At 37.0% G+C, this 15,236-nt stretch overlaps 4 protein-coding genes and 1 long non-coding RNA gene across 5 annotated transcripts in view; 1 reads left to right on the plus strand and 4 right to left on the minus strand.

Annotated features, from left to right (window-relative positions):
• Positions 1-3,037: 3,037 nt before the first annotated feature.
• Positions 3,038-5,528, minus strand: LOC143471104 (nucleoporin Nup43-like). The gene is made up of 6 exons (XM_076969459.1): positions 5,388-5,528; positions 5,085-5,205; positions 4,863-4,960; positions 4,528-4,678; positions 3,697-3,984; positions 3,038-3,500 (listed from the first exon to the last, which is right to left on the minus strand). The coding sequence occupies exons 1-6, from the start codon at positions 5,499-5,501 to the stop codon at positions 3,256-3,258; spliced, it is 1,017 nt and encodes a 338-aa protein (XP_076825574.1). The 5' UTR covers positions 5,502-5,528; the 3' UTR covers positions 3,038-3,255.
• Positions 5,529-6,687: 1,159 nt separating this feature from the next.
• Positions 6,688-9,937, minus strand: LOC143471102 (nonsense-mediated mRNA decay factor SMG8-like). Its single transcript, XM_076969454.1, has one exon. It carries the CDS (start codon positions 9,935-9,937, stop codon positions 7,106-7,108), a length of 2,832 nt encoding a protein of 943 aa, XP_076825569.1. The 3' UTR covers positions 6,688-7,105.
• Positions 9,938-9,964: 27 nt separating this feature from the next.
• On the minus strand, positions 9,965-10,830 carry LOC143471105 (large ribosomal subunit protein bL17m-like). The gene has a single exon (XM_076969460.1). It carries the CDS (start codon positions 10,828-10,830, stop codon positions 10,336-10,338), a length of 495 nt encoding a protein of 164 aa, XP_076825575.1. The 3' UTR covers positions 9,965-10,335.
• Positions 10,831-11,548: 718 nt separating this feature from the next.
• Positions 11,549-12,685, minus strand: LOC143471391 (NPC intracellular cholesterol transporter 1-like). The gene has a single exon (XM_076969852.1). It carries the CDS (start codon positions 12,683-12,685, stop codon positions 11,549-11,551), a length of 1,137 nt encoding a protein of 378 aa, XP_076825967.1.
• Positions 12,686-14,401: 1,716 nt separating this feature from the next.
• Positions 14,402-15,236, plus strand: part of LOC143471106 (uncharacterized) — a 49,698-nt gene continuing 48,863 nt past the window's right edge. Inside the window, exon 1 of the long non-coding RNA XR_013119478.1 lies at positions 14,402-15,088. This is a non-coding gene — a long non-coding RNA (uncharacterized LOC143471106). The remainder of the gene's footprint in view (positions 15,089-15,236) is intronic.

A 15,236-nucleotide genomic window follows, 5' to 3' on the forward strand; every position in this document is an offset into this window, starting at 1 on the left:
ATATCTGTTTGACAAAATTCTTTCATTATAAGCTATCACAAATAAGTTTTATACTTGTATAAGAAAGCTAGAATGCCTTAGGTAAACGATTATATTTATCTAATCAAAATTTCCAAATGATTCACGAACTTATGTAATATTTTTTATTACATGAATTTCATTTACAAAAGTTTAGTTTAAATTCATCAAATCTTTTAAAAATCTTTAGGAAAGAGAAAGACTACAAGTGCCTGAAACGCTTGAGTAGTATAGTGCTGCCGCCCCAGGAGTCCTACCGCCATCCACCGCCATTTTTCCGCCACCGCCATCCACCGCCATCCACCGCCATCCACCGCCATCCACCGCCATCCACCGCCATCCGCCTCCTGGGGCGGCAGCACTATACTACTCGCTTGCAATTTAAAAAAGATTCGAAGTGGGTCGACATCTTCCATTGTTAAGTATAGGGCTATAGGCGATCAAAAATATCTTGCCACTCGGAGAGTAACCCGGAAAGGGTCTATTCTAATCAAGACTTTCATTTCATTTATTTGAAAATAGAAAAATTTATAAGGTTTAAAAGTGCCTAATTAAGCTACAGTTCTTCTTATAAACTCACGAGCCACCACTGCTTTCAGGGCTAAAAACTCTATATTAAAAAATTTAGACGACCTTGTACACTGTATACAGCGACAACATTAGACTTTTTTTGATATTGCACCACCAAATGTTAAAATTACCGACGTTGTACCCCCGGCGAACCTGATCGTTAATTTCCATCACCGCATCTTGACGTTGTTCATCGTTGTAGAGTTTTTGCTTCAAGGTAACGGTTTTTGGAAAGCAAACATTTACGTTTACTTTTTACCGTGTTTGCCAGATCGTTAAACATCAGGCGAGCAAGCAAACGGACAATGAAACAATACATCAAATTTAAAGATGTAAAATAGTGGAGAAGTTCGGAGTAACAGCCCACTTTTTTTGTTTAACTGATAACGCCACACTTGGACTTATGTAAAGTTAAATAGCCTACCAGTAAAGCCAGTTGCTCTCAAACGTTTTTGCAATTAGAGCCAAAATTTAAACCTGTGGGTTTGGTTTAGAATACATTTCGATCATTTAGAGGGCCGCCAGAATACAGTGTACCGTTATTTTCTACAAATTTATAATTACACGACACCGCCGAGTAAAAATTGTTTTACTAAGCACTATTTAATATTATTTGTTTACTGCAATAGATTAGTGTAAGCAACAATTTCGTTGCTCTTATAAAGATAATAAATTAATAAGGTTTCCGTAAAAATTTGTGTACAACTTTATTTGGGCTGGGGTAGTTTCGCAAAAGTACGATTTGCGTTTTACTTATCAAATTTATAAAAGATAACTCTATTGCTGGCAATAACATTCGCATGCTTTTTAATATTATTGATGATGCGGCCGAGCGTGGAATTCCCGGTTCCATTCTATCGTTAGAGCCTATAAATAAAGCCTTTGGCCTCACAGCATTCGGTACACCAATTCACTCTTCGGTATTCCGGTATTCCGTAAACTGCTTATTGCTAATAGCGCGTTTTACTCTTTATCGTTCCAAATATAACAACTGTAAACGGTCTAACTTATAGCGCTATTTGTCGAACGCTGTTGAAAAATCAAACAGATGTTCAGCAAAAAGAAATAATACCCTATATAAAATTTCGTTATGGTTAATGGAGGGCTTGTCTGCTATGCATATGATTTACAACTTATAATTGTGTTTTGCCATTTTTTGATACTGCTGTTCGATTCTGCTTGTAGCATGTATAGGCGCTGTTGTTGATTAAAAAATACACCACTACGATTTTTATTATTATAGCTGTTTTGCGTTTCTTGATTGGCTGCCGTAATTGAAGGCCACGTAATATCATTGTCACAAGCCATGTTGTGCTACGGCACAATTCTACTGTATTGGTGACACCGTCACAGACGATTGGGCTTCTTTCAAGGATACTCGCGACAATGCAAGCTGTACTTCACATTCTGATCTAATTAGACTAATTGAAAATTTTCAAACAAGATAATAAAAAAATTAGAAACCGCCACATAAATAGAAATGTCCAAACCAGAAATAAATAAACTGTATTAGTTTATACAAAAATTTATCAAAGTGAACAATTTCAAAAAATAAAATAAAAAAGTACAATGTGTCGGGACAGAAATAAATCCACATAATTATATTTAAAGCAGGACACTTCTATACATTAGATAATTTCGTACAAGAAAACATAGGGCACTGTAAAATATCAACGCAGGTTTTACTTTAACTGGAAAATTGCAAAACAGAAATTGTTTATCCCTTGAATGCATATGGATATATACGATGAACTGCATAACATGAAAATAACAAACTGTTTGCGGTGTAAACTTTTAGTCTGGGATTTTACAAAATGGAGTTTTTCTAACAGGAAAATAAAAAATGACTTGAAATAACGAAACAAGAAGTGATTAATTAATTTAAATCGTTTTGTATATCCGTCTTTTATTTCTTTGTTTGAAATTTGCTTTGATAAAATTTTGTCTAATTATTAGGAAAAACGGTAGACCTGCGTATATAGGCTACAATCATGTAGGCCTGAAATAGCCGAGTGCATAACAAATCACTAAGCTAACTTGAGTTGCACACGATCATGAGGAATAACAAACATTTGTTTCGGTGCGATGCAAACGAATGTTTTGGCAATTGCGTTCATAATATAGACCTAATCGCACGGAGTCACAATTGGCGTTTTTCGTGGGAATCGCCTACAGTGCACTCGCCTTTACTTCAGCTTTTGTCATATGATAATCACACACCAACAGTGGTACTGTTGTGGACTCGAATAAATGTTTATGTTAGATTGGCGCATTAACCGGTACTAACAAAATGTCGAGGCAGTGTCCAGAACCATTTATAATTACATTTTGCGATAGTTTTTTTCCATTTTGAAAAAATTCGAAGTAGACCTGCTTCACCGGATCCTTCCAGCTACACCTTTCATTTTATAACGAAATGCCGGCGTCATAAAATAAATCGAGTCACGGAAACTGTTTGATGATTTTTATTTTGAAATATCTCCACTGGTCAGTTTTGAAATGGTAAACTTAATCCGCTCATCATGTGCGAAAATCAGCTATAATTCATGTAAAATATAATACGCAAGGCAGCGAGAAATGGCTGTGATACTACTTGGGGAACAGGGTTTTGAAAGAATAAGGGCAGCTGAAAGTAATTCGTGTTCAAAAAATTTCACAATAATGACGTCATATAACGTCATCAATGACATAAACTGATTCAGCGTCTGTAGCACACAGCATTCGCGTACCACTGACATCTAAAGAGTTCATGGAAGAGCCGCATTTTGGCACAAGTTCAGAGACGTCAATGTTCGAGCCGCCAAGTGACAAGGCTTTCATTTCAAATGAGCTGTTCAATCGTCGAACGCTGCCGTCTTCGGAGCATGAAAATATATATGATGGAGACGTCCTGTGGAAACGAAGCTCCCAAACTGGTAAAAATAAATTGTATACGGTCAACTTCACTTGTGGATGTCCATTGCCCATACATACAAAATGGAAAAAATACTGCAAATTATAATTATGAACGTACCCCAAGCTAAACATATATATAGCGCACTGGAACAATGCGACACTAACTAAACAAACTTTTTCAAAGCACACAAATCCAAATAAACTTAAACTCACTGTCTTCGTCGTGGATTTGAAGTTTAGTGAGAGGAGAGCACTCTTTACGAATATCGAAAAGTGTCACACAACCATCACTGCCACCACTCGCAAGTATGTAGCTTTGTGTTGGATGTTGATCTACACATCTTAAGGCGACAAGGGTTTCGCTGGATGACATAACCCTTGTCGAGGCATCAGTGGGTGAACGCACGTCCCATATTCTTAACTGACCCACCGTGTTTGTTGTGCATAGTTCGTGGGTATTGAGATATTGTACTTGTGTAATAGGGCAGCTGTCACTGTGTGCTGGAAAAACATAGAAAGACTTGCAAAATGTATCAACAAAGAAATTTTGTAAAGCTTCTATCAAGGTCATTTTATGAAACAATTACAAGAGGATACTTCATCTGACATGAAATTTCTTGGGACATAAAATAATCTTCTTCCAGTGAATGTTAAATGCATGCTATTTATGCAGGTTCAGGTCGAAAATGTTATATTTACTTTGTCAAAAACTATTACACCCTAAACTAAAGTTTCTTCTAGTTTTCTATGTTGAACAATGATTTCAAATATTTTATCTACACCTACAGATTTGATTCTTATCTGAATTGTTTCAGATAGTTTTGCATCAGCAAGAAAGTGAAAATGCCTTCCAGGCAAGAGCCATTTTCAAATTAACTGCTGCATTACATGAAATCTTGGTGCAAACTATGCGGTTTTCAAACATGAATCTTCATAGTCGACAAATTTAATGATTGTCTTATAAAACTGTGTGTACCAATTAAAAAAAAACAGAAGAAAAAACATGGCAGTTACAATAAAACAAGAAATATGAATTCTCCTCACCAAAAGTTCTAAGGGGTCGTTTGCTGTCAATTCTCATTACGTGAATTGAACCATCTTCACCAACAGAAACAATTTCTGGGAGGTTGGCTGCGATGTCTGTCGAGCCACCATAGGGGTGAAGATTTTCCCAGTTAAATTGGACGTTTAACTCCTGTAAGAAAACTGACGATTGTAATCCTCTTTTTAGCTCTAAAAACTGTATACTTCCTCTGCGTATAAAGTTTTGAGTGGCTTGGTAAAATGAAACAGAAATAGAATAACCACGAGATTGTAAAGGGCATAAAAGCATATGTAAAATTTAGAATAAATTTACGATTCTATGGGAAAACACTGACCTGTGACTGAGATTCTAGTCTTACAAGGTAGATTGCTCCTGAACTTAAGCCAGCAACAATTATTTCAGAATTAGCAAACTCCATGCCATTGACATCACCTACATCAAAATTTATCAACATCAATTCAAGCATTTTTATTTCATAGTTAAAGCATTTGCATATTTAGTGTAATTTTGAAAACATGGGTTAGCTATATTGTGTTTAAATGTAGAAAAATTTTACCTGGTATTTTACAGCAGCACTGCCTACGAGGCTGACTATTTTCAAGATCAGCAACTTCAAACTTGTCCTGGTTGACCACACCGGTCATGTGACCAACTCCCCAAATGGTAATCGAATTGGCCTGAATATTATATTTTTAAAGAAATTAAATCGGATATTTTTTTTGGAAAAATTGATGGTTTAAATCAGCTATAAAAATACAACGTATGGGTGGTCAAATTGCTCACGAAGCAAACATTGATACTTTGTTTTATATTTCCCAGTTACTATCAAGAGATATCTGGACATAAGATCATAGCATACCAAGTCTTCATAGCTGCCTGTGGCAAATGTTTCCGACTTCTGAATTGTGGTGCTTGTTGGTTTCCATCGAATTTTGTGGATTTTTTGAGACACATACGTCAGACATTCAGCCATCTATCTAAGGTACTAGACATCTACTTCTAAAAACACATAAGTATAGATACAAAACGAAAAAAACAAACAACATCAAATTGCATTACCAGGCGCTGCAAATAATACTGGTTTTAGGCAGTAGAATATTAAAACTGAGCAATGTGTGAAAACACAGTGGAACAAAAACATTACAATGGTTTTATACACAAAAAAGTATCAAGACAGAAATGTATCTGACAAGTTATTTTGATCACAGTTTCAAGAAATGCTATCAAAGATTAATTCTTTAGTGATTCCCGATAAGATTCAAAAGCAAACAACTGATAATCTTTTTCATGTATGTCATGCAGATCTTCCAACACATTGGCCCACCCATCATCAGCCAACAAATCATGAAGTTGTTCTCTTATACTGCTTTTGAAGTTACCACTTAGGACTGGTATTTTTTCGATTGGCAAGTTTTTCAGTTTGAACAAATACTCCATGTCAAGGTATCCTGAGTCACCTTTTATTATGATGTCATAGTCCACTTTACATGGATCACATTTTTCTGAGTACAGGCTGGACGTTACAAACTTGCGCTTACTTTTCAACATCCGAGTAACAAACATCTTAAAGTTACGAGATAGTTCTGAGTTATCATCTGCAACTTTAACCATAGTGAGCTGTAAAGAATCTTTCACGCCATTAGTCTGCGCTACACTGTTATAAAATAAAGACAGAAGACGCTCTAAAGGATCCGTTAAAAATATCACAGTCGTATAATTTTGTGCCAGACATTGCAGTGGTATATCAGTCTCTTGCAGTGGTAAAAGATCAAGGTCGTTCAATGAGGAGGAAAATTTTTCAAAGGTTTTGTCACCAATTCCTGATGTATCACAAACCATTAAGTTTAGTTTCTCACTGACAAGCATCTGAGGTTTTCTTGTTTGTGAATGTTTCATTGATGAACATGCATCAAGGATGCTAAGCTTCCTAGCTTTCATCACCTTTTCTCTCTGTCTCAAGTCCATGTCTTCTGTGATGTTCGCAATGGTCTTCTCAATGTTGAACTTCTTACATGAATTTTCTTTGACGTCCACTCTGACAACCCATATTCCTCTAACGTTAAACCAGACGCTAATCATATAAATGAATGGCAGTAACACGCCAGTACCAAGAAGCAATACTTTTTTCCTATGTGCTAAGCAGAAACCCATCTTAAATCCTAGTCAATAAAACGAAGACGTTTAAAAATCAAAAAGTTCTTTCCAATACACAGAGCACTTTGTTTGTTTGTTACAGTGTATACAATTGACAAAACATACAAATAATCAATCCATGTTACCTTAGAAACCAAAAATTTATTCATGAGATTTTATACTTCGAAGTATGATACAACCCAGTAAACTGTGCAGTTATCTTACTAATTTTGCGTTGTCATTGAATCAATGAATCTTCCTTAGTTCATCAATCAAAGATAAAACTTAACGGTAATAAGAAGCATGCATTATCCAAACACATTTGACTAGTTTCTTGTTATCATAAATTACACATTTATATATCAGCAGTTTCCAGTACTTTAACATTTAAAATCACTTTTGATGATTCAAAAAACTTTCAAACTAAAACAGAAAACAGATCTTTTAGTGATCAGTAGTAGCACTAAGCATTTTCAAAACACGCCAAGCTGACAATTGACTTTGGTCTTTTGGAGGTTGATGTGAACCGGACTCACTAACATACACGTATGGAAATCTTAAAACCCAAAGAGAATTAGATCTGAGTGTTATTTCTGGTTGACAGGGGTGAAAGGTCGGGGTTGGAGGGGGACCTGGAACAACCTTTGGTCGAATTGTGATGCGAACGTTTTGCTCAGTAGGGGTAACGACTAATACTCGCATCAGCTGACCCATAAGCATTTTTCCTGATCGTCCTGAAACAGGGCTTGTTGTGTACAAAGGCATATCCATATCCAGTAAAGGTTGAATTGAATCCCTAACTACACCACTGTTACTGACTTTCACAGCCTTATCTGGAGATGAGCAAATAAATCTTTGACCTCTTGGTGTCTCGTATTCAAATCCAACATACGCGCGGGTTGTGGAGTCACGTTGCATCAATTTAGTTTCTTTGATTGTCATTTTTCGTGCCTCTCCAGGCACAGGCCAGTGGGTAACAGTTGGGTCATCTGTATGAAATTGGATATCCCACGGGACAAGATGGTTGGTACCCGGAATAAATCCTGGCATGTCTAGGCCATGGTTTGGAATATACATTGATGCAGGACCAATTCGAGTAAGGCTCCACGAAGAAAACAAAGGGAGGATCCCTTCAGGTGTTAGTGAATGTATCATGCCTTCTGTGAAGGTTTGGGTTAGTAAGCTGTCATCGTTGTATTCAACACTTTGCACTTCGGGAATAGAATCAGAATCGAGGCTGAATTCAAAGTTAGTGGATGTTGTTCTCTGACGATCTTCCTGCTCTGTTGGCTTCCTCTCTGCTTCTTCTCCTTCATCCTCTTTGTTAACATCCGTCTCACTCTCCTGAGTGGAGTTTTGATCACTTTCAGCATCATCCGGACAAGACACGCTAGGCTGAGTTTCTTTATACCCACTTGTGTCCTCTTCAGGATTCACAGTTGGTTCTGGAGAAGTGATCTTTAACTGCTCAACCATTTCACAGAGTTCTGGGGACACTGGTATCATTTTCTCTGATTTTTCTTGAATGTGAATGGGAAATTTGAAAATATCTTGATCGGGAACTGATGGTGCTCGGCCATCCAAACGTGTGTAAAAATCATAGTTAGCATCCTTTAGCGTAAAAGGATCATCTCTTGAGCCTTGGATGCGACCACAGCTACTGGCCGCAACTGATCTTGATCTAGAAGAATGATTCATCCTTGGTGGATTAGCATCTGGCTGTGGTTTAAGATGCCCAGGTAAATCATGAAATCGATGGACACAGTGTCGGCCTGTTAATGATCGAACTTCACATAACCTTCGACCATCATTCCAAAAGGCCTCACATTCCTCACGGACACATTGCTCATACTTATCTCGAGCTGGGCCTCTTGCATGCAGGGTGTAAGTGGCCAAGGCTTGTACAAGCTGATTGTTATGGACTTTGCTGGTATAGTGGAGTGGCAAATTGCTTTGGTAAGCGGCACTGGCTAAAGACACAAGCTTACTACACCTTGCTTCACTAAATCGTGCTTCGGGGTCCATCTGCGACCTTAACTGTGATCTAATTTCAGCAGGTTTAAGTTTAGCATCTGCACTTAACACAGGCTTCACGAAGTCATCATTATTTTGAAATGATTGAGTGAAGAACAACGAAAACAAGCTATTTGCTACTTTTAACCAGTTTTTTAACTGGGGAATTTCAAAATGTGTTGGCAGAGGGTTTCTTCCCACGCTGTCTTTAAATCCTTTCTTTTCAAATACAAGATCAGTATGTTGCTCCACGAATCTCCAGAGTGGATTGTTTGGTTCTTCTTCATCAGAATCTTTCCATTGCGTTGGAGGATTGGTAAGCAACCGATACGCCCTGGAGCGTGCAGTTGGATCTCGATGGGTAGCACAGGATTTCTGAAGAAGTCGGAGCATGCTTTTCACTGGGTCTTCTTCCCGTCTTACTTTGTCAAATTGTTCTGTCATAATATGAATAAATGCCTGATTTGGTGGAACGGTAAACAAGCAGTTCACGGCATTATTTGTTAAAACTCGACTGTTCCTGAGAATCTTGTAAACTTGGTCTTCAAGGGTATGCTGCAGCCGTTTCAATGGAGGCTTTCGTTTTTTACTGCTAGCGCCTTCCGCAGACGCTCCATCAGATGAAGATTTTGTATTCACTAAATCACACCTCATGATCACGAAGAGAAGCCTTGGAGGACATGGTCTGCCATTCACCCACCAGTCTCGGCCAACTGAACACTCTTTGAGAACATCCTTAACATAAGGCAGCATCTTTGAGCGTAAATTGCCAACGTGGTGGAACAACTTGTCATAACTGATGTCAAACGTAGGTACAGGATGCACTACAATCAGAATATGGCAGATTGAGAACATATAAACAAGGGAAAATACAGTTTCCACTTCTTGGCTTTTCCAGAAATTGTGAGCATCGTTATGATTTATCAATCTATTTCCCATCTCTGCACAAGCAGTTGACAAAGTTGCAGCGTCAAAAATGTTCGTTAAATGAAGATAAACGATATGCTTCTCTTTATCATAGTAGCCGTTCAAAGCAGGATTGAACTTGGCTGTTTCACAATCTCTATCTTTAGTCTGGCCACCAATCGTATAACTTGGATAGTGGGGCATGAACAAGGAAGTGTTTGCAAGTTTATTAATTACAATCCCTTTCGATGTGTTTCCCCAAACACTTTTCCCAAAAACTCCAACCACGCACACTTCTTCAGATGCCAACACACTACCCAGTTCGTCGTTGAATGGTAAATTCCAGAGCCCTTCCATTTTTTGCCTACACTAATACATAAACCTAAAAACAAAACTTTTTCCCATGGTTATAAACATTAAAAACCAATCTACATGAAACTGGGTTCAACTGATCACCATTTTAGACAAAACCAAAGACATGTCATTTCAGTTATAAAGCAAAATACATTGCAACAGCAGGCTGAAATTGAACACATTTGCTACGAATGAATGATTTACCATGCATATGAACTTGAAGATCCGTTAATTGTAAAATAGACATAACTATTAATTTATGTGGAAAAAATAGAGCACTGGCTGAAACACTCAAGGGCATCGTTTGCCGAAAACAGGGAGTTGTATAAAACCAACATGATTGAATGTAACAGTTTTCAACCGCATATGAAGTGAAACTGGGCACAAAAATATACCTTGCATCAATTTTCTTTTACATTACTCCTTTGATAATCCCAATCCTGCTTAGCAGCTGCAAGTAATACATTTTGCAGAGTGTGTGGATTATCTTCTTTTACTGGAAGAGGTGGTAAAGGGTTACCTTTAAGTTCAATAACTGCCATTTTCCCATGAGACTTCATATCCTTGTCGGTCCATTCTGTTAACACTGCTAACCTTGTATATTTTCTACTGTGTTCGGAATATCGAGGAAGCAAGACGTTAAAAAGTTTATTCTGCTGGGCTTCTTCTGGCACCCAAAAATTAACCATGTCATTGCAGTACAAATTTGATTTTCCATACTTAGTAATGTCAATAAGCCTTTCCACGTACTTCTGAGTTTCATAAGCTTTAGCAAATGTTGTTTCTAGTCTCTCGTGCTTGATCAAGGCATTAACAAGAGTCTTTAACAAATGCAAGCGCTTATCTGGGCCTCCGAATTTTCGAAAGCTATTCCCATGTGGCATACCACGCGGCATTTTTTTGGTTAATAAATACACTACCCTACAAACTAAAACAATTGCCTGAAACAAGCAACATGTGCGATTACATTTAGATAAAAAATTATTAATGCAAAAATGGCAATGGCCTCAGAAAAGTGATTATCTGTATTAACTTGCAAATACACTTGCCACGGTGAACTACAATCTACACTCAACAGTACTGATAGTATAACAAAATTAGCAATAGGTAAAAAACTTTGGCAAATACGGCAAAAATATTGCTTAATAAAACTCAACACTTTAAAGTGGTATAAGAATAGCGGGCAAAGGCAAAACAGAAATTTTCCAACACTTTCCACAAACCAAATTACATCAACAAATACAAATACTTCAACAAGAGCTTAGTTAAGAGGCAGCATAGAATATTGAACAAGCAACTTTTCAAAACACCACTTTAATACTGCAGTTACAAATATGACTTACTAAGAGATTAAAGAACAAAAATTACAGATTGTTAGACAGCAATGCATATATGCATGTTGTATACAACGCAAACTTTTCAATAAATTCAATTCCATTTTTACTAAAATGCATTTAATGTTGTTACATTAACCAGATCTGGGCAGTACTCGTTTAAAAAAATTTAAAACATAACAAAAGCCAATGATCAGACTACAACAACAATTATGATGTTGAAAAATGCAGTAACAAAAGCAAATATATCTCAATTCATTTCCATTTAATCAACAAAATATTAATTTTCCCTCAACTCAAACTGGAAGCCAGCAGCATATTTCACTGACAAATCACCAGCATGAGAAGTATAATTTTCCATGAAAGAAAAAAACTCCTTCTCCCAAGCTAAAGTTTCATTCAAGCTTTGGACATCATCGGGGTATCCCATCACCGGAAATGTTACTGTAGCAACAGTAGCGTTTAAGTAGTTATAGGCGTCATACCCTCCCAACACAACCCATGGAATAATAGGGCCATTAAACGTTCCCAGGCATGACATACGTAGATAAGTTCTATCATCGTTAGTATTGGGATGTTGGACACAAGACATCAAATGGTCATGATAGTCAGCTGCTAGAAAAAAACCAGCAATAAAAGCCTCCTTGTTTAAATTAGTGTGGTTGTTTTGAAAGTAATTAAGAGGTGATAGAACTATACATGTTTTATTGTCTGGAGCTTTGAAGCAAATATCTTGGAGAGTTATAGTTTTGCCGTTATACTGAGCAGTGAGTTGATTGATTGACCTTTGAAGAGTTAAAATTTTATGCAAAATACTCTTTTGCAAAATGGGACCAAATGGAATTTGTTTCTGGTCAGCAGGATCCGTACTAGTAGTAAATTGCTCATATATGGATCTTGAACTATGTGGGGCAGTGATGTTAAGTTGCTCTAATCTATAATGTGGTCCAAAGGTTTTCTTGAAATATTTCTCCATGGAATGAGGTGTTGAAGGTGCTAAGCATGACGGTGGACAGTCACTACAAGCACAGGCAGGTTCACCAGCATAAGACTTCTCCTGACATGATTGAGTCTTGTAATTCATACCAACCATTGCGGTATATGAAAAAGTTACTTGCACATCATAAGCAGCTTGGCCATTCTGAATATCATTCATGAATGTAATCCATTTTTGAGCAGTACATTCATGGCCGTACGGTCCACAAAGAACTTTTACAGATGGAACGTTCGATGGATTAGTCACATGCACACACGAGTTGAACATTGAATCAGCGTATTGATTATTGACATTGTATCCCAGAGCGCTAACATAATTAGACTGGGTGCCATTGATTGGACGAATATTCAGTTTTGGATCGTAACCCTGTCCAACCCGTACAGCAGTTGTGAACTTACTCTGATTTGGGCTACACGTCATTTCACAGAAAAGTGCAATAAAATTTCTATAACATGATGGACAGAGAGACAAGTACTGAAGTGGTAGTCTCATATTATTTTTTAAAGTGATCAGTTGATTGGTATTGCAGCAAGTAATTGTATCTCCATTTCCCTTATATAAGTAAGGACAGAGCTGCTGCAAAATTTGTAGACCTTCCTTGTTTCTTAATCGTTTTGCTTCTTTGTTGTAGAAGCAGTTGACTTTTTTCTCATTATAATTGTTTATGGCACACTCTCCATACATCATGCAGTATCCATCCTTGTGCACCAGTTCAATTTTATCCTGGGGGTAATCTTCTTTGTCAAAGTGTTCAACTTGTGATTTGACTAACTTCAATGCACAGCAGCAAAATAGAAAAAAAGTTAAAACCACTATAACATTCATAGTAAAACCCATTTTCTTAAGCTAAATTAGAAGCCTAAACCATAATAAAACACCGGAAAAAGAGTTATGAATAAAGGCTAAACAATTTAAATCTGCAAAACATAAAATAAACACAAATAGACAAAATTCTCAAATGTGGATCAAACTTTCAAACGAATTAAAAATAGCTCCAAATTATATCATCTGCACCTGGCACTTTTTGGCTTTCATGACTTTTTTCGCGAGTCAACAGCAGAGAAATTGCAACGAAGGCTAATTTTACATAGGCTGCCGTCGGTTTGTATTTTATGGAAAAACTTGCCAAGATCTCGGGTGTGCAGACGCGCTAACACAGGTATCCAAGTATGCATCTATTTGATCAATCATTTTATTTTTCGGCTAAAGCACGGTGGGGACGAAAAATCAAGGTTACTAACACGCGCCAATGAACAGGAAAAAGTGACAAGGCCCATAAGGCTTAAAACATGCTCAAGAGAAATAACGTTGATATTTGCTCGTAACAACTAGCCTAGCACGGCCACTAAACCTATAATTTAATTAGTCAAATCCATAAAACATAAGTTAAAAAAGCGAAAATCAAGCAAACGAGCAGTTGGTGTGTTCAAGCAACTGATGAATGAAAATTGCTTCAGTGCTGTATGTCAGTGGATCAATCATTTTCTAGCGCAATCTCGGCTAACACTTGTAATGTATTGATGGCTCTAAACATTTTTCACAGTGTTAGCTTAAGTACTTGCGGCCTTTTCCTGTTTTCCTTTCTATGATTATGGCTTTACAAGGCCTCCTGGTACAAGTTTTGGGCAGAGCGCTGTAGCGATTAGACTTGCCTGCCACTTGATAACATTCAAAGATTTATGACCAGGGATGTGTTTTTTTTGCGTTCGTGCAAATCCGAATATCATTAAGGTCGACACGAATACCACACAAACCACACTCAAAACAATGCCACACTCAAAACAATGTTAGTCAAACTTCAGTAGCAAACATGAAGTGAAATCAATTGACTTTTCATGAAACTCTACAATGCTTCTGAATTAATGACACCTCAAATATATTTAGCATTGACTTACCACAACGTCTAAGCGGCATATTTTCAATTGCTATGCGTACAGCGTACTGCAGTGCAATTCGTTGAGTTCTCTTAAAATTCATTTCTCATATACTTTTCAGGGTGGCAATTTCATCGTGAGTAGGTCACGCAGCCCTTTGTGGAAGATAGGCGGCCAGGTTAAAAGAATGGGAATGTAAAAAGTCGGTTTGAGTTATTTAGGGTTTAATTGCAGTTAAATTTAGATTAGAAGGAAGATTTAGGTAAGGTTTAGGTTATTACTAGGGCAACCAAAAGTCAATATGGTCAATTTTTTTTTACCTGCTCAGAATGCTATGAAACAAGCACAAAACAAATTTCAGCTTTGTACGACGTGTGGTATAGAAGTTATTAGGTCAGATAAAGTCAAAATGTTATGTTAGGTCAAAATACGGTCAAATTGTTTCGTTAGGTCTTTTTTTAGGTCAAAATCTATTAAACTTGTAATTTTGTAACCATTTTGTAATATTATTCTTCCGTTTTTCTCTTTTCTTGTACCGCAAACAATTCCAGTCCCGCAAATTTTACTCAGAACCAAAGCCACAAAGAGAGGGAAGGCTTTTCAGCGCGTTTGGTGACGTCACGATGTGACGGCATTGCATTTGAAACTGCAAGTTGTCAATCTTAATACGCAGAAACGAAAAAAAAGTCAACACTAGAAAAGCATTTTGTCATTTTTAAATGCAGCTTTAGATTAGAAAGTTGCTGTAGACAGTGTAGAGACTATCAGTATAGCGTTTTTCAAAATGAGGTCAAAATTTAAACGTTTTAGGTCAAAATAAGGTCAAAATGTAAACTTTTTAGGTCAAAATGAGGTCAAAATATAACCTTTTTAGGTCAAAATGAGGTCAAAATTTGAAAATTTTAAGGTCAAAATTTAAAATTTTTAGGTCAAAAAACTGGTTGCCCTAGTTATTACGTTATCGCATTTAAGTTAGGTTCCCAAGAAACCATGAAAAATAGCTTTGAACGTACGTGAAATAGTATTTTTAATACTCAAGTGAAATAGTGTCAGCCTATAGGCCTACTTTTTGGCAACCTACATGAACATGACATAGA

Source organism: Clavelina lepadiformis, chromosome 9 (genome assembly GCF_947623445.1).
Source record: "Clavelina lepadiformis chromosome 9, kaClaLepa1.1, whole genome shotgun sequence".
NCBI classification, from domain to species: Eukaryota; Metazoa; Chordata; class Ascidiacea; order Aplousobranchia; family Clavelinidae; genus Clavelina; species Clavelina lepadiformis.